At 40.7% G+C, this 19,420-nt stretch overlaps 1 protein-coding gene across 2 annotated transcripts in view; it reads right to left on the bottom strand.

Moving 5' to 3' along the window:
- Positions 1–407: 407 nt before the first annotated feature.
- The window catches only part of SLAIN1 (SLAIN motif family member 1), a 49,821-nt gene continuing 30,808 nt past the window's right edge, over positions 408–19,420 (bottom strand). Inside the window, exons 5-8 of one of the 2 annotated variants that reach the window (XM_062636942.1) lie at positions 17,402–17,740; positions 7,268–7,432; positions 4,940–5,234; positions 408–1,470 (exon numbers count right to left, since the gene is read on the bottom strand). In XM_062636942.1, the coding sequence (XP_062492926.1) occupies positions 1,395–1,470; positions 4,940–5,234; positions 7,268–7,432; positions 17,402–17,740 (875 nt within the window). In that variant the 3' untranslated portion in view covers positions 408–1,394. The remainder of the gene's footprint in view (positions 1,471–4,939; positions 5,235–7,267; positions 7,433–17,401; positions 17,741–19,420) is intronic. The other variant, XM_062636943.1, reaches the window with a different exon arrangement.

Here is a 19,420-nt window from a genome sequence, read left to right as displayed (position 1 = left end):
GCTTCTCTTTTTTTTTCTTTTAGCTTGCCCATTTAAGAAAAGCAGGTCCTCGAGCAAATTCAGAGCAAAACTGAAAGGAATTCAGAGCCACAGTGAAAGACCCACTTGGTACACCATCTGTTTCCCACTGTAAGTCATATTTGCACTTGCAGAATCTGAACACTGAACTGAAAAAAATTCTTAAGGTCATAGTAAGATTGACTAAAAAATAATACATATGTCTTCGATGCATACTATGGCTTTATAACACAATTAAAATGACCCAGAAATTTTCAGCTGAACTTATTACTATTTGCAAAAATCCAGAATAACCTTTACAAATACTAAGTAATAAAAACTCTGGGAGCTAAGTAGATGTCAGTTGCTAAATTTTGACAATGTTTACACTGCACACTCAAGAGCTGAACTATTGCTGAAATAGATTCTTTATTTCTGAAACATTCCAAAACAGCAGTATACACAGTTGTAATCAAATATTAAGTCATATGCCATTATAAGAAAGCATTGATTAGTGCAATTGGATTTTGTAAAAGGTCTATCAAAAATTTTATTTGCATTAAAACTCATTTTCCATAAGCAACTGTTAATAAAATGTTACAATTTAATTCTTTTGTAATAAAGTACTGAAAATCAACTGTAGTTTTAGAGACCACTTTGTAAGTGCAATGTGACTTTTGCTGCCGTTTGAAACACAAAACACTATGACAATTGAACAAATGGTGAAAGACCAACAAAATCATGCTGACCCAGCTGGGTGGCAATTTCCAGTGAATGCTACTTTTTTTTTTTGTGCTTCTGCAACATAAATATACTGTTTTGTATTGCCAATGGTACCACTTTGTAAGATATGCTCCTAGCGCTAAAAAAGTACATTACCCCAAAAATATTATTTATGGCACAGAAAAGTTAAATTATCTCTCTGCTGTTCAAGGTTCAGACAAGTTTAAATGAACTTAAGTATACAAAATAAAATGTACTGGAAACACTAGAAAAAAATTCAAGCACATACATAGGTCCCCCCAAATTCAAAATAAAACGCATGGTGACTTTACACTAAATAAATTAACTTAGAATTTCAGGATGGCAAAGCTGCTCAAAAGCATTATCTCCTAGTTCTTTCCAAGGAAATATTCTGGAACTTTCTTCAGTTCCAAATTCCAACACTGTCATTGTTAGTCTGGTAACAATGCAGCTGTTCAGGTAACTAATTAAGTGCAATATTTAGTACTCAATAAGATGTTCATTTTTTAAAAATGACATTGCATTATGGATGGTTACATATTAAAATCCCAGGGGAAATAATACTGTATGACCCTCCTTTCCCAAAACATTGCTACCCAGCCAGCTGGGTAATGAAATCCACATTATTTTCCACTGTTGATGGGTATCCTTCATCAATAGCAGCCATCTCTCCAGTTCCCATCCCGCATCGTACTGAGTGATGAAAGTGGTTTTGGAGGCTGAAGAAAACTGTATTAACCAAATGACAGAAAAAGGGGAAGGAAGTCATATTTCATGTGAAAGATCAAGGTAAGAAACATCATTTACTTCTCCAGTGACACTGGCTTTATGGCTTACTTAAAGACATCACTCTGGTTCATTTCTGGCTTCACACTAATGTAAATATAGAGATCTACAGTGAAATTAAGGCCACTTCCAATGAGACCCCATTATTGTTCCTGGTCTTAACAGACTAAAAGCTCTGTAAAAAGGAATTTGGTGAATAATTGTCATGATGAAGAGACCCCTCTAAATGGGAAGATTTGTGTTTTCAGGGCTAAAGATGATAAAAACCTATTTTTGTCACTATGGTCAGGAAAGATCTAACAGGAAGATCTTTGCAGTTGAAGAACTCTACCAAATCTTGCTCCAGACCTTTTTATCCAAGACCCACGACAATGCGTTTCTACCCCACAGCTGAAGTCTGAGAGCTGCTATTCTCAGCACCACCACTCCAACTTGGAACTCGCCATGCTCCAGGCCCCCACCCTCACACCCAAGCTGCCTCTCTCACTAATCGAGTGTTTATTCTTATTATAAAATGTTTCCTGAGTCCTGAGCACATTCCAAACTCTCCAGGTAACTACAGTGGTAGCTGTATCTTTTAAATCTTTCAAGTAAGATTTAAAAAAGGAAAACCAACCATCTGAGTCTATGCGACTGCCAACACACTGCTGATGAAGAAGGTTATCTCTAATTTGCTGCAACCTTATTTTTATTTCACTAGAATTTGCTGAAAATAAAGCATCTCAATTCCATGAAACTGTTTCTTATAAAGCCAGGTCTCAAGCCTTGTTCTCACACTTTTTCTATGAGAGGGCCAAAGTAAAGAATAACTATGCTAAAAATAACTAAGAATACTGCTGTATATCCCCGGCAGTGAACAGAAACATGTGCCAGCATTGAAAACCATCTCAAACAGGCACAGGCTGTCAGTATAATGCCTTGTGGTTTGAGATAACAGGTTTTGAGGGTCTGCAGTCCCTTTCTACTTTTCCATCACCAGCTGGATTGCAGTGACTGGCTCCAGCTCAAGGCAGCAGGAACAAGCAAGCCTTCCACCTTGGCTTGAGAGCTGAGCTTACACTGCTACCATGCCTGCACCTGGTACCTGGGTTGATCCAGACTCTGAGCTGCTGACTGACTTCCTGGCTTTAGGTGCAACCTGCCTCATCACTGTAGACCTATCTGGAGACTGGGACTTTTGGCTGACCCTGGTCACCATCAATAACTCTCTTGGTTGGTTGCTGTAAAGCAGCCTAACTATCCTGCTCATCTCCCAGTACACCTTGCCATGCTGCCTCATGTAAGGATAGAAAATGGAGGACTGGAAGGCAGGGGTCTGCAAGAAGCCCCAAGCATAGAGCTGGAGAGAGCTGAGGGATTGTCTGAATCCATTCAACAGGAACAAAAAAAAAGTGCTGCCTCACTTGTAAGGCCAAGAAAAGACTGACTGTATGGTTAAAACTTCTTTATGCTGCTTGTGGATGCATGAATCTCAGGAGAAAAGTGTTTAATATTTAGCCAAGTTGTTATCTTGTCTATTATAATTTATTTTACAAATTATCTAAAGCACTCCCTTATCCTGTGTTTGATCCTATGCAGTAAATACTGAAGTTCCCTAACGCAGATCCTATATAAAGTGTCTAACAATCTATTTTAAATAGCTAAAATACCAATAATTTGGCTACCTAACAGCCTGATACACCTCTGCTCTGAATGTGTACTTATCCCTGAACATCTGATTTATTTAAAAAATAAAAGACCTGTTCTACTTTTAAGTAATGAACAGAACAGTTTAAGTTTTCAGTCTAGACTCTTGAGTGATAATGTGAAATACAATTCCTTGGAATGACCACAGTGACAAAAATCAACAGAGAGAAAATCTGCCTCTGATGGCTGAACTGCTTCCAAGAAAATTCCATATGAACTGAAATTGCCCTTATTTTTCACATGCATAAATAAAACAAATCCAGGGTCTTAAAGAGCTCCAATCTGCCTGTGCTTTTAGAGACGTATAAACTTGTCATTCCTACAGTGCAAAGACCATCCATCATCAATGATCACTGGTCTGGCTCTGTCAACATAGGATCCTGCTAAGGTACATCTGAAGGTAAGAGGACAGGAGCTCTGACTTTCTGGACTATGAATAGCTTTGTTACTGATGTGAACCAGCTTCTAATAAAACCAGTGCAGAGACTGAGGTGTCTCACCCTCCCACTGAAATCTCAACTTTGTTTTTCTTTAATATTGTCTGTTGGATGCAAAGTTACAAAATAGCAAGGGACTGGTCTTCATGGCCTAGGAAGTATCTTTCTCACATGTTGTTACCAAAGATTTAAGAGCTCTGCAGAACACTATGAAGTGAGGGAAAGTTGAAAAAAAAAAAAAATGGTAAGAAAACCGTCTACTATAAAGAGCTCTAACAGAAAGAGCTCCAGCAGAGAGCAAAGGAGGTTATAATAGAAATCTCACGGTACAGGCTTCATCAAAGAAGAAACCTAATGGCTCTTTATGAAAGTTTCACCACAGTTGGTCAAAATCTGTTGCCAGTCACATCAGTGTAACTCCCAAGTAACCCAACCAAAGTGAGAATGTGAGCAATCGAAGTTACTCTGGATTTAGCCAGTATCTAATGAGAAGTATAAAAATGGTGTGATCTAAACAGCGACAGTTCATCAAACAGAAAACCAGGTGGTCGTACAGCAGGTCCTCACACGAGGGGGGATGCATGCGATGGGGAGTAGTTGGAAGAGTTGATGCAAATTGATAGACATTTCTCTTTGAGAAACTTCATCACCTATTAATTACAGAACATACAGCTAAGAGTATTTACTCAAGCTGTATGTTCTGTTATCTTTATTCAAGCTTATTTTAATACTCACCCCCAAAAAATAAAATCATTTGGGAACTATATTCTCTTGGAAAAAAATGCAAAAATACATTCACCTAACAGCATAGCTCACTGCCAAGTATGTGATATTCCAGGATTCCCTGTTCCCCTATTTTCTCACAGCTGGAGTTGAAGAGATGCTAGTTCAACCCAAGACTGTACTATCCAAGATAGTTTCTTCCTCACAATGCTGTAATGTCACAAGCTGCATTTTTGCAGTCTACTGCCATTCACAACAACAGGGATACATTTGCTTTTATTTCTTATTGACAGGTGGCAAACCATTCTTACTTATATGTGATTACATCCTATCAATTATCATAGTTTACTAGGAACTACCAGTAAAACCTGTTCGCTATTTCTGGAAAAAAATCTTCACCCATTCAGTGACTGACTCAGCATTGGGAGCCATAAACTCTTCTGGTTTATAGCCCAAAAAAAACCAACAAACCAACAAAACCAAGCCAACCGAACAAACAAAAAAAACCCAAAGACAATCTAAGCCAAAGCCATCTACATATGGAAGGAGGCCTGTTTAACTCTTACCTTCGAACTGGCTGTGCAATTTTACTTCTAGGGATGCCACTCCCATTGATGGCCAGTGATGGTCTTGGAAGAGCACTGCGCCCTGCAATCCCTTGACTGGCAGTCTTGTTTGGCATTGGGATCCCAGTGTTAGAGTATAACTGCAAGTTATTGGACACTGGAAGGCTGCTGCTACTACTGCTACTACCTTGTACGGTTGGGCTTACGTATGCAGTAGCTTTGAGAGGCTGTCTGGCAGACACTGGAAAATGTCCCACACTGTGAACTCTGTGTTGAAGCTGTCCTGGTGATGGAACTGTAAAGAGTGGTAGAAAAGGAAGCAGCAAGGTCAATATGCAACAGATGATGCTAGGTAGTATTACTCATTTCTAAAGAGATATGAATAAGGATAAATTATTATATGTATCATTACATATCACATCATTATCAATTTACTTACTAATTAGAAACTGATGAAAATTCCCTTGTATTCAATACTGTGTCTAGTAACACTACAGTGAACTAAAATACCCTGTTCCATCCCCGTCCTGAACAAAATTCTCACCCCACCCTTCTTTTTCCCCTCAGAAAAGTTTTATTAGCCATTACAAGCACACTAATTCCACCTTTACAAATAGAGCTTTAAGTAGGAGAAACTGTTGACGTATCAATTAATTAGTTAGACCATTTAGGTTTTTGTAAGTTAGCTGACCATAACCGTATCTTGTTTAAGGAACGCTGCATAAAGCATTATAAAACATCACAGAAGTCTCAGCTTTATGTATAAAAACAACCAAAAGGCTATAAAAAGATCTTGACTATAACAGCATATTCCAAGGCAAATGTTATGTAAACTATCATTTTAAATCAATGCTACAGGCTCCAGAAGCTTTATACACAGATTTTCTACACAATCCTGCCCTCTGGTGTACAACCAGACATGCATCTGTTTCAGAGGCCACATATCAAAAGCAAACTGTCAAAAGCCTGAAGCATATAAAACTAACACAGCACATACAGGCCAATCCTTTTTGAACTCTCAGCAAATTATTTAAAGACACGTTCTACATTAATAATTTTAACATCCACTAGATCAATATTCTCTTTATCCCCCCCATCAAGAAGTCACCTAAACTGAACATATTACAGAGTAATTTTAATTCCCCCACTCAACAAGTATATTACACTTGAGGACATAACCCTCTGTTTATCACACTTGTTCAGAAGTGGCTTAACTTCAGCAGGAGAGAGGTCATGTATTTTAAGACAGTATTTACACAGTGTACTGTAAACCCAGCATTGTATAAATTACCAAGAAAAGCCATTTTCAATTTTAGTATCAAAACTAAAAATATAAGTTTATAGGAATTAATTGCATTACAGTGCTTCTGCACTACTACTGCTACTTACTGGTATTATAATTTTAGTTTTATAGTTGGCACAAAAGGAATGGGAAAAGAAAAAAAAAGGAGGTGATGAAACTCTCAATACTGCATAGCAAGACTGGCAGAACTCGCTTTCCAAACCAGAAACTTTGAAAATCCTGAGCTATATTCCTATAATCCACGGTCCTAGTGGACGACAGGATGACCATGAGCCAACACTGTGCACTTGTGGCCAAGAAGGCCAATGGCATCCTGGGGTGTATTAGAAGGGGGGTGGTTAGTAGGTCGAGAGAGGTCCTCCTTCCCCTCTACTCTGCCCTGGTGAGACCGCATCTGGAATATTGTGTCCAGTTCTGGGCCCCTCAGTTCAAGAAGGACAGGGAGCTGCTGGAGAGAGTCCAGCGCAGGGCAACAAAGATGATTAAGGGAGTGGAGCATCTCCCTTATGAGGAAAGACTGAGGGAGCTGGGTCTCTAGAGGAGACTGAGGGGTGACCTTATTAGTGTCTATAAATATATAAAGGGGGAGTGTCACGAGGATGGAGCCAGGCTCTACTCAGTGGCAAACAATGATAGGACAAGGGGTAATGGGTGCAAACTGGAACACAAGAGGTTCCACTTAAACTTGAGAAGAAACTTCTTCTCAGTGAGGGTGACAGAACACTGAAACAGGCTGCCCAGGGAGGTTGTGGAGTCTCCTTCCCTGGAGACATTCAAAACCCGCCTGGACACATTCCTGTGTAACATTATCTAGGTGTTCCTGCTCCGGCAGGGGGATTGGACTAGATGATCTTTTGAGGTCCCTTCCAATCTCTAGCATACTGTGACACTGTGATATTAAAATCTGGTGCAAAAGGAACACAATCTGATTTTAACTTTTCATAAAGCAGAGAATCAGTGACTGGGACATATATTTTAGCACTCTGTCATTTCCTTGCATGCAGCTAAAGAACACAGGTACTTACTACATGATTGCAACCTTGAAATTCCATTACTCGCTCCATGCAAATTGGAGTCAAAGCTCTGACTGTTCCTCACAGTGACTGGAGAACTAGCAAAGCCAGCACTGCTGTTAACAGTGGGGGTACTTGGCATCCGAGCAAGGTTAGGCATGCTTCTTCGAAGTTTATCTGAAACAAAAAAAGACAGTATTCATGGTCATGTCAGAATTTCCAACAAACAGAAGCAGCCTCTGAATAATCTCTGTAGAAAATAAAAATTAAAACAAATTAATTCAACAAAAAGTTTTGCTCTGCAGAAAGAATATGAATACGTTATTGACAGCCTACTAACTGAACCCTACTGACTACTGTAACAGCAAGATTATTCACAAATAATTTTAAAGACATCAATATACAGTACATTTTTGGAATCACAAGGATTTAAACACTGAAGTGTCATAATAGGAAGAGTTTCACATAAATGTGTAAAGCAGGTCAGATGAATCATGCCCTGAACGTGCCTGTTTCTTTGCAGTGAATAAAAAGTAAGGCTGCAGTGAAAGTCAGACAAATGTATCTACACTGTGGACGTATGTCTAAAGACAAGTGAGATGAGTCCATCCAAAGTGACTGAAGTCTTGCTTTCAGGTGCCAACGAGATGCTAAAAAATTCCACTCAGTACCTAACCTTATTAGCATGTGAAGTTTCTGTAGATGGCCATGCACAAAACCTGCTAAGTCTTGATGCTTTTCAGTGGATTGGAGTCCCGGGTTGACATCAGGATTTCCACATCTGGTGGTGCTCCCTCCTACCCTACTTGCAGTGCCTGATTTGGTGGGCTTTTTCACAACAGGCCTGTAAGGGTCTTCCACAAGAAGAAAGCTGCAAATGCCTCAAATGCTTCTGGGTCAGGTTCAACAGCTAAGGCAAGTACCTAAGAAGTCAGAAGATGCCTGCAGCTTCACTCATGCTAGCTGATTTGGAGAGAGAAGCCAAAACTAAGTCTGATACATTAAGAAGACTTCCCAAACACAACAGCATTAGATAATCCAAGATGAAGCTCTTTTAGTCTCTTCTTCCACAGGGCCAAAGGATGACTCTGTATAATCAGAGTAGACTCGGGGGGGCAGAAGGGCACACACTGAATGACCTGGTCTGAATTGCCTCCTGTGACGTGACAAACTTCAGTAAAGCACCACTGTGGGGAAATAATAGGTCATTTGTTAAACTGCAATTGACACTACAACTAATGCTGGCCTCTTGGTCAGGTTCACAAGCACCAGTGCTGTGCCCCTCAGAGGTGGCATATGTTTCTTATGGTATCATGGTCAGCGTGGAGGCCACCAGCTCCTGCCCATGTCATAGGTTCAGATGTCTGCTTCCAGTTCTTCCACTACAAAAGAAAACAGGGGCATGCTTGTCTTAAAACAGGCAGCTATGACGGCTCTCTCCAGTGGCAAGCCGGGCATTTCAAAATTGATGGTTTGGATTTTTGCACAGGAAAGACACATCACATGGCTTGGAACTGCTGTTTTGGGCTGACCTTGTAGCTCACACAGGGCGAGTTGAGTCCACAGAAATAACAAACTGACTTATGAATCTCTGTTTATCAGTCCACACGAATATATAACCTATTTAGCACCAGCATGAGCTCCTCTAATCCTTAAAGCTGCTAACAACTGATGACTAATAAGAATTGACAGTACAGATCTAGCTATACAAGGTATTAATAGCCACTAACAGTAACTTTAATATATGTGATGCCTATGTAACTCCAGCAGTCACAGCAAGGCTACAACTCCAGCTGCTTTTTATGACTGGTCCTCATGATAAGAATGGTACAAAATCCTGCAAATAGTCAAAAACATCCTTGTACTTCAAAGGTCCAGCATTTCTAATCTCCATGTCCCAAATCCCAATTACTACTGCCTGTCTGCCGTAGACACTGTGCCATGCACATGAGTCCTGTGATGACAAGACCCTCTTCTCTTCCACCTCACCCAAGGCTGACTTTCAGTTACCACAGGCAAACACAGAAAACCATTGCTGTCTAGGAAGTAGTTTAAATATTCCCATGAATTAAATACCCTACATTTTCATATTTTTTAAATCAAACAGTAGATATGGAAGGTGAGATAGGGCAGGGTTCAATGCAGGAAAAGGAAATGCAAGGTTTTAGTTCCTGGAAACTAGAATACAACCAAATCCTAATAAAGTACCAGCTTAAGGGTAATCCTTCATCAAAGAGTCAAAGCTGTTGTGCTTCAGTCACTCATCACTAACGATGGCAGGCTGAAACTGTCAGTGGTACAGCAATAAACATTAGCAAAGGAATTACCACTGTGGTTCAGTCAGGTGGTGAGTACTAATCTCACTCATATAATACTAATGAAAGAGTTATCAGGCTTCCAAAACTGTCCTGGGGATGAAAATAATGGCATCATACAGCTACTATATAACTCTGTTTACTGAAATAATCATGACTTTGCAAACTGGAAAGGAACTGTCTTCCTGTGATGCAATCCTTGGCCCAGAGTGGCAGAAAATTCATGAATATGGGATGTCCATAGCTACTGTTAATTCTAGCCCAGCCTACTCTTTAAAATCCTAGGTCAACATTACAGCACTTGGCAAAAAAGGTCTGAGCAGCAAGATGGTGGTAGGGAAGATGGTACTGCGTAAGATAGGTTTTCTAATACTATTCATGTATAATGTTATATAAGCAGAATTCCTTAGACTCTACATGCTCTTCCAGTCAGGAACTGTATCAGCCAACACAGGCATAATCTGCGCCTTGAACTGTCCAGTGGCTGGAGCTACAGTAGCAGTAAGAACAGGTACAGAAGTAGCTTGGATTTCCTCCATGTCATGGACATCCACGTCCTTTGCTTCCTGTTCATTAGTCCCTTCTCTTTGCAGCAGTCTGCTCTGCTGCTGATTCATTCAGTCCTCAGGCAGCAGGCTCCTGCTGCACCTGCAAGTTCTCATCCATCAAGCATCTGTGTTTACTTCTTTGATGGGTCCTTGTGTCTGCTGAGATAAATGGCCCTGAAAAGCAATGAAAATAGCAGGTCAGTTCTGTGTTTGGGGAAAACCCAGAAATGTTTGTCTTGATGACATTCTGCAGCTTTCATCTCTGTGGATGATGCATCCTCTTTTATCTTTCTTGAAGTCTGTCACCTGTTCCCCCCTTAAGAACAGCGAAAAGAGTCTTAGAGACATTTTGTTTGTAAATGGAATGCTGGCTCTTGTGAGCTTGAGCAGAAGGTGCAAGTTATGAAATTTTAACATTATTTCAGGCCGCCAAGACATGACTAGAAACAAACTTGCTGGAAATTATGCGAAGAAAACAAAAGTGTTTTTCCAAGCTGCTAGTAGCAAACCTTCCCTTCCTAGAGCATTCTGTTCTCCTATGACTGATAGGAAAATTAACAGAGAGGATTGAAAGAATAGAGATGTATTCTCAGGTAAGAAGTAATTTGCCCAAACTGGCCTGTTTATGATGAATGCTGAAATTTGCTACAGTTTCTGCTACCTCTTCTGCACTAATCTGGTTCAGTGGCAAGCCTAAAAATATCAGTTGTTTACAGTTTGTTTTGTTGGGAAGATGTTGATATTAACACCAGCAAGGAACTCCAAAGGACCTGTACCTTCTACAGCATCCACAGTTATTGTGACCCACCACTGAGTCTCAATAATAATCTAGGCCAAAGTGAGTATGATGTTTTAAGTAGGAAGCAGCCATATAAAACATCACAGATAACCTTCGCCTTTCCCAGGCTTCTTTGAGATGTAACAGCATGACCTACAGACACTGTAGTATTGAGGTATTTTAAAGTTTGAAGAAAATGCAAATTCACACCAGGGAGTTAACCAGGAACTGTTTATTACCACCTTCTCAGAACAGTTCATGCATAAACACACATGCTTGTCACTTCATGAGTGCTGGTGGCATACGTTGCCCCTTTTTCACATATCTGCAGCAGAATGATACACCAAAAATCACCCACAGCATGTTTACGCTTTCTCCCCTGTGTGGCATCCATGCTGAATTGCCTGCTGGCTACAGCACAGGAAAAACAGGGAATTGTGAAATATAAGATCTTCTGCCTCCTCCTGAAAATGTGCATCCAACAGCACGGATCATATCCACGACTGGTGAGAAATGTGTCAAAAAGCAGACAAAAGTGTCCTTTGTTTTGTCACGTATTCCACAAAATTACAGGAAAGACACAGTTTGCCTCTTTCTCAGATGCTTCAGTTCTGATTTTTTCCAGCAAGTTCTTCCCCCAGTGCTGTTTCTTCTCTAAAGTCAGTCTGGGATCCATGGCCCAGCTTCTTTCTGGCAGGCCACCAGAACAGGCATCACCTGCTTCTCTCTTCTGGTCCCAGCACTGCTGGTGGCTGCCCCCATTTCACTGCTGCTAATTTTTTCCTTCTCTGACCTAATACTATCACTGGCCAAAGATTAATGTCCATGTAGCACACAAACAGACTTCGCCCTCAGAGCAAAGCTGCCCCAGAAAAGGTACTCTTTTGGTGGGCTGCCAGGCTGGGATTCTGTAGCAGTTTTTGATAGCTAACATCTCTCTGCCAAAACACCTCATCCAGTGAGGCTCTCCTGGCAAGGAGGGCTTAAGTTGATGCTACAGCCAAGTATCTTCAGACCCATTTATTCACTCGTTATTCTCTGCAAGTGTTGTCAATGTTTTATTTGCACAAAAGGACTCACAAGCCTTGCCAAAAGTGCACAATCATTAAGGAATGTGAGACAATGAAGCATAATTATTAGTGTCTCAGAAATCTGTATCATCCTTATAACCTATGTTAGCAGTTCATTACACATAATTAAATGCTTCACACAAGCCCTGCAAATTCAACTCTGCCTTATCCATACCATATGCACAAATAAGTCAGGAAAAAAACGTAAGGAAAAAAATCTGTGCTTTTCTATTTTAAATGTTATTTTATATTATGTGTTATTCAGAGTTTGTTCTGAAATCCTTAACAAACTTTTAGACTCAATTACAACTTCACCTTAAGGGATTAATTTCTTTTCCTCATTGTTGAAGACCTGAGTTGAGTATCTGCATTACATTCATTATGTTTATAACATTTATGACATCCCAAATACACCACGGTCTTGTTAAAAATAGTTACAGATACTTACAGCAAGGTAAAGATTTTTCCATTATTCTTCCATGACTTCTCCACACTGACTACTATTCTCAATACAACTTCAAAGGTGACAAAATAAGATTTTTTTTCTCCTTTAATAAAATCTGCAACAACTTCCTACAGTGAATTCCGTTCCTCACTGAACAAGAGAGGTTCTGAGCAGAAAAATACTCTGTAAATCAGTAAGAACAGACCTTTACCCAAACACATAAATCAGTGTTAGTCTATACTGAACTGGTATCTAAATACCAGACTACTGCCCTTGAAATGCCCCTCTTTTATTTCTGCTGGAGTTTGCTTAAAAAAACACTTAAACAAAACTCAGCAGCTTTACAAATGAGGCAAGGGTGTTGGAACAGCCGACAACATTCATAATATTTTCCCTGAGATAAGTTATCCTGCAGAAGCATATGCAATAAAGTAACTCAAAACTAGTGATTTCAGGAAAATAAAAGCAAAGTTTTCCAAGTGAATTGTATCTGTGGCCTGTTTATGAGAATAACCAAACTAAAAACTTTACAATCAACATGAAAAGATAATGTCAAATACACATTCAAATTAACCAAATAGCATGCACTGCTACTAAGCGAAGGATGTATTTTTCACCTGCCCCTTCTTACCACATTATCATAAACTCCTTCTTTAGCTGAAATAGTTTATCCAAAATACATATTTTCCAATTTTCAGGTATTATTAAAATGGACACTTTAAATTGCACATGAAACAAAGGGTACCTAGGATAATGTTTATGAGTAAGCTTTTCTCAAGATCTGGTAAGTGGGTCTGAACACAAGAAGATCAATCCCATTTTCAGTATCTGCATATTGAATACACTGCATTTTGACTCTATGGATGATTTCACAGCACAACAGTTCTGTTACTTCTGGTTTCAGAAAAATCAGAAGAAATAAAGAGCATAAATATCTATTCAAAAAGAGTAAAGTGAACAAACAAAAAATGCTTTAAAAAAAGTTTAAATGAATGAGATCACTTCTGTGTCACAGTAAAAAATAAGAAGTGTACATTGTTGGACAACACAAAGCAAGAAACAGCTTGGTTTTATAACATTTGGTGGTATTTCTTATATGAAAATGACTAAATATAAATATTCTTGATTATTAATAGAGTTAGCAACATTTTAAGTTGTTCACCATGAACTTTTTCAAAATAGAGGAAGGGCAGAGAGGTATAAATGTAAATCTTTCCATTGCCAAAATACTGAAAGATTTGTAAAATTATAAAACACACTAAGAACCTGAACGTTAAGAACCTGAATGTGCACAGGTCCATGGGACCTGATGAAATCCATCCGCGGGTCCTGGAGCAAATGGTGAAAGAAGTTGCTAAGCCACTGGCCATTGTATTTGAAAAATCATGTCAGTCAGGTGAAGTTCCCAATGACTGGAAAAAGGGAAATATAACCCCCATTTTCAAAAAGGGGAAAATGGATGACCCGGGGGATTACAGACCAGTCAGTCTCACCTCTGTGCCTGGCAAAATCTTGGAGCAGATTCTCCTGTAAGGCATGCTAAGGCACATGAAAAACAACAAGGTGCTTGGTGACAGCCAGCATGGCTTCACTAAGGGGAAATCCTGCCTGACCAATTTAGTGGCCTTCTATGATGGGGCTACAGAACTGATGGACAGGGGTAGAGCAGCTGATGTCATCTACCTGGACTTGTGTAAAGCATTCGACACTGTCCCACACAACATCCTTGTCTCTAAATTGGAGAGACATCAATTTGACGGATGGACCACTCGGTGGATAAAGAACTGGTTGCATGGCAGCATGCAAAGACTTGTGGTCAATGGCTCAATGTCTGGCTGGAGACCAGTAATGAGTGGTGTCCCTCAGGGATCGGTGTTGCGACCGGTCTTGTTCAACATATTTGTCAGTGACATGGACAGTGGGATTGAGTGCACCCTTGGCAAGTTTGGCGATGACACCAAGCTGTGTGGTTCGGTTGATACCCTGGAGGGAAGGAATGCCATCCAGAGGGACCTCGACACGCTTGTGAGGTGGGCTGATGCCAACCTTATGAAGTTTAACCATGCCAAGTGCAAGGTCCAACATCTGGGTGGGAGCAATCCCAGGCACAGCTACAGGTTGGGCAGAGAAGAGATTCAGAGCAGCCCTGCGGAGAAGGACTTGGGGGTGTTGGCTGTTGGGAAAATGAACATGAGCCGTCTTCATTGTGCGCTTGCAGCCCAGAAAACCTACCGTATCTTGGGCTGCATCAATGAAGCGTGACCAGCAGGTTGAGGGAGGTGATCCTGCCCCTCTGCTCTTGTGAGACCTCACCTGGAGTATTGTGTGCAGTTCTGTTGCCCTCAACATAAAAAGGACATGGAGCTGTTGGAACAAGTCCAGAGAAGGGCCACGAGGATGATCAGGGGACTGGAGCACCTCCCGTATGTAGACAGGCTGAGGAAGTTGGGGCTGTTCAGCCTGGAGAAGAGAAGGCTGCGTGGAGACCTCATAGCAGCCTTCCAGTGTCTGAAGGGGGCCTATAAGGATGCTGGGAAGGGACTCTTCATTAGGGACTCTAGTGACAGGACAAGGGGTAATGGGTTAAAACTTAAACAGAGGAAGTTGAGATCAGATATAAGGAAGAAGTTCTTTACTGTAAGCGTGGTGAGGCACTGCAATGCGTTGCCCAGGGAAGTTGGGAGTGCTCCATCCCTGGTGGTGTTCAAGGCCAGGTTGGACAGAGCCTTGGGTGATACGGTTTTGTGTGAGGTGTCCTATGCCCATGGCATGGAACTTGATGATCTTAAGGTCCTTTCCAACCCTAACTATTCTGTGATTCTATGAACTAGATGGACTCACATTAGCTAATTGCAACAGACACCCAAAACTATTTACCTCCTGTATCTCTTGGATCTTAAGTGATCTATTTCTGACCCACTAACTGATTACAAAATCTCTGAAAACCAGAATGCCTTAAAATGTTCACAGATGGAATTTTTCTGATGTAACTCAGTGTTACAAACAATTCAGTTGATTTAGCCTGATTTAGGGAGAGGGTGTAATTAAATAAGGAGCGGGGCAGGGCGCAGGGGGTGGGGGGGAGGCAGACTGCATGCAAAGCTTTTCTTAGTGTATTCTTGCTGGAACTGGAAATAAAACTTCTTAGAAAGCAGAGCTAACCTACATATTACAGGTTGTTTAAGAGGTAACAACAGGTACACCTACAGCCTATGCTACAAGTGGACCCAAATACGCCTTAATCACATCTTCACATATTTCACAACTTAACATATTTACAGTTGCACATATCTCCCACTTTATGACAGCATTCACCAGGAGCTTTTCAGCTCCTGAACAAAGGCAAGCTGCTGGGGACTGACAATCCATCTTGTGGGAACACCAAACAGATTACCTAACACCGCAAAGTTCTTGAGAAAAAAGGTAACCAGGTCATAAAATTGGTGGCCTTTTACATTTATTCGCTTTCTAGTTAATAAACTAGGCGTCTAGTGTTTTTAGCGCCCTGTAAGTACTTTCTGAGACGTTTCCATGTCAGAATCCAATGCTTAAGGTCCACTGGCATGGAACATGAAAAAAATCATTGAAAGAGTATCTGGGGACCATAAAGAAAGATCATAGCACCAGACCCTGTCCTTATTCCTGAATCAAAAATGCTCCATAACCTTTCTACCTCCCCAACATTTCTGCAAGCCCATCAGTGCTGCCCCTTTCTTGTACCTCACCAGCAAGAAAAATAACATTAAAATTAATATGGCACATATGCTGTACCAACAAACCTCCATGTTGCTCTACCCTATTAGTGCCAGCCTTCTTTTTTACAATGAGGGTGGTAGAATACTGGCACAGGTTGCCCAGAGAGGTGGTGGATGCACCATCCCTGGAGACATTCAGGGTCAGACTGAATGTGGTTCTGGGCAACCTGATTTAGTTGAAGATGTCCCTGCTCATTGCAGGGAGGTTGGACTAGATGACCTTTGAAGGTCCCTTCCAACCCAAACCATTCTATGATTCTGTGATTCACATGCTGCCACTTGTCAACTATACGGGTCTTACTTTGAATGTAAGTGCTTTTGGCACCAACTTGTCCTGACATATTTGTCAGGAAAGCAACATGCATACCTGTAGTGCTCTATAAATAGCAACAGTTTTTTGCACAATATAAATAAATATTTATATAATATAAATAAATAGTTTTTTGCACAAAAGGTTTATTTTCTGGCCCTACGATGAGCTGTAATCTGTAATGTTACAAACAAGACCCTGACAGAAAACTGACTGTTTTGAATTAGCTTGGGGAAAGTAAGACACAGCAAAAGGAAGAAAACAGTGATCATAATGAGGAATGAAAGGAAGGTAACAGCAACAATGGAGCAAAACTTAAGCACCAAGAGACAAATTGTCCAGAGACTCGGCAATAAAGATCAAATGCAGTACAAAAGTAGCAATAGCTCAGGATAGTTTGGGACTGACATTATCTCCCACTACTTTTTTACTACCAGACCTGGAACAAGTGCACGGTGTTGACTCCTGCTGTAAGCACTCACTGTGGATTCACTGCATTAACAACAAAGTCAGCAATAAAAAAGAGAATGAAAATCTGAAAACCCTATTTTGTATTTCACTATATTCACAATGGACATGCACAGGCCATGCTCAAAAGCCCAATCAGTTCTAACTGCCTATTAACCTGCTAAAAGATGCTCTCTCTTTTTTCTTTGTTCTTCACTTGTGGTCACCCTTGTAGCACTTTAAAACAAACTAAAGCAACAACTTTTATGATCAGGTCACAGATTACATTTTGCAGCAAATGACTTAATAACATACCTCAATCTTTTGCACAGGCTTAAACTGCTTGTCACAATTCAGGGGCTGATTTAGCTGTCAAACACCAAACACAATTCACTCTGTTGACACAACTTGATCTTTGAAATGACACTGTCACTTTGCACAGAGAAAAGACCACTTCTCACAAAAGCATGCAACCCACCTCCATTAATCTTATTTGGTTGCTGCTCTGGAGTTTGGGCTTGAGGAGAGTAGCAGGGCTGCTGATAAGTATTTGAAGGAAAGTTTGCAGAGGTAGGGCTCCTCCTGCAGTCCCGGATACTGGAGAAAGTCTGTGAGTGAGGAATCCCTCTCTGGAAGGGGGAGCAGCGAGTCAGCCGTGGCTGGGGAGGCGGGAGGTGGTCAAACTCTTCCTCATCCTCAAGACTATAGCGATCATACTCCTGGTCAGCACATGTCACTTTCTTTCCTGCATGCAGACTGACGTTGGAACTGTGCCTTGACACAGATGCTGAAGTTGAAGCATAATCTTGCCTAAGGCCTGCAAATTCCAAGAAGAGGTTAATTCAACTTCTGCTAAGTAACTCTTAACATGCACTTTGATCTTGAAAACTAAGCAGAAGAGTAGACATAATTTTACAGCAAGAATTCTGGAACACAAGAGGTTCCACTTAAACTTGAAAAGAAACTTCTTCTCAGTGAGGGTGACAGAACACTGGAACAGGCTGCCCAGGGAGGTTGTGGAGTCTCCTTCCCTGGAGACATTCAAAACTCGCCTGGACACATTCCTGTGTAACATTATCTAGGTGTTCCTGCTCTGGCAGGGGGATTGGACTAGATGATCTTTTGAGGTCCCTTCCAATCTCTAGCATACTGTGATACTGTGAATTGGATTTACTGTGTCACCAGGCTGAAGATTTGAGGTACAACTCATCTCATCTAACTTTCAGTGTCTACCTTTCAGGCACCTAATTCTGAATTATTTCCCTCAAGATCCCTTTTTTAAACAAATAAAAATAAAAGAATACAGGCACCTCCAAAATGTAGTACCTGTGAGACGTCTTAGATGCCTCTCTCAACACAAGATGTATTGCCTTCATGAGGCATTTATTTCTCTGCCAACAGAAAGACTACATGAGTATTTTTTTTTTCAATTAGAGGTATTAACACTCAGTCTATTAGGTTTCCAAGTTATTGCTATTAAATTTCTATATTCATGCAGTGAAAATGCTGACAATGACATTTCCTAAACTTACAACCCATGTAAGGATTCTGGCTCTCCAACTTCCCTGAACCAGAATTATTTCCTGCTAGCAAGACAAGACTTAGTGGTAACCTGGCTGACTTTTAGACAGGTATGCACCACCATGCCTTCCACCCCCCCTTCTCAGAACACCAGGTTTTGAAAACCATCCCACTATTAGCACTGCCCCAGAAAAGCATGTTAGCTCCAGGTGAAGCAAGAGGGAAACATCCACATCCCTTGTACAACCCCCACAGCAGCCAAAGAAAAAGGGGATGCACATCCCATTTCCAGGAGCTGAGTATCTCTGGCAATAGCTGCAGATAACAGCCTCACTAGATTTGCAAAAAGCCCTCATCTTTGACAGATGTCTTTGCCTCATAATGGAAACTTCTTAATATGCTTCCTCCCACCCTCAAGTGGGAGGCAAGCATTCTATCCATGGCACTGAGGAGAGTGTGCCTGTGTACATGTATAGTACTACCACTTTTCACAGGATTAAGTGGACAACAACTGTCATGTGCTCAAACACTCTATACTAGCTGTTACAAGGATGAGATACAGCCATTACACTTGACAGAGATGGGAAGAACACAGTGTCAGTTTACCAATGACCTGATTCCTCAAAGAGAAGTCTGTTTTACACTTCACTCTGAAGGAGATGAGCGCAGCTGGCATTTAACCAATGCAATCCTTTGTATTTTTGATAGTCACCATTTTACTTTTTTTTTAAATTATTACAACTTCAACATAATATCAGAAATTTTCCCAGCTGTAACCACACACATTTGCCAGCTAAGAGAGAATTCAGCGATCTTGGAAAGCCTCACACTTGCTAATTTCTCTGCTGAACATAATGAGTGCCACCAGATGCTCAGCAAGTTCAAGTGCTCACAAGTGATCACTCCAACTTGTTCAGTCTGTTTTGCTGCAGCTAGACCACAGCCCTACTTTTTAATTCACATTTTATTTTTATTC

This window comes from Pezoporus occidentalis, unplaced genomic scaffold (genome assembly GCF_034315485.1).
Source record: "Pezoporus occidentalis ecotype Australia unplaced genomic scaffold, CSIRO_AGI_Poc_V1 ctg5, whole genome shotgun sequence".
NCBI classification, from domain to species: domain Eukaryota; kingdom Metazoa; phylum Chordata; class Aves; order Psittaciformes; family Psittacidae; genus Pezoporus; species Pezoporus occidentalis.
The sequence above is the reverse complement of the archived record's forward strand: the minus strand, read 5'-3'. Positions and strand labels throughout refer to the sequence as shown.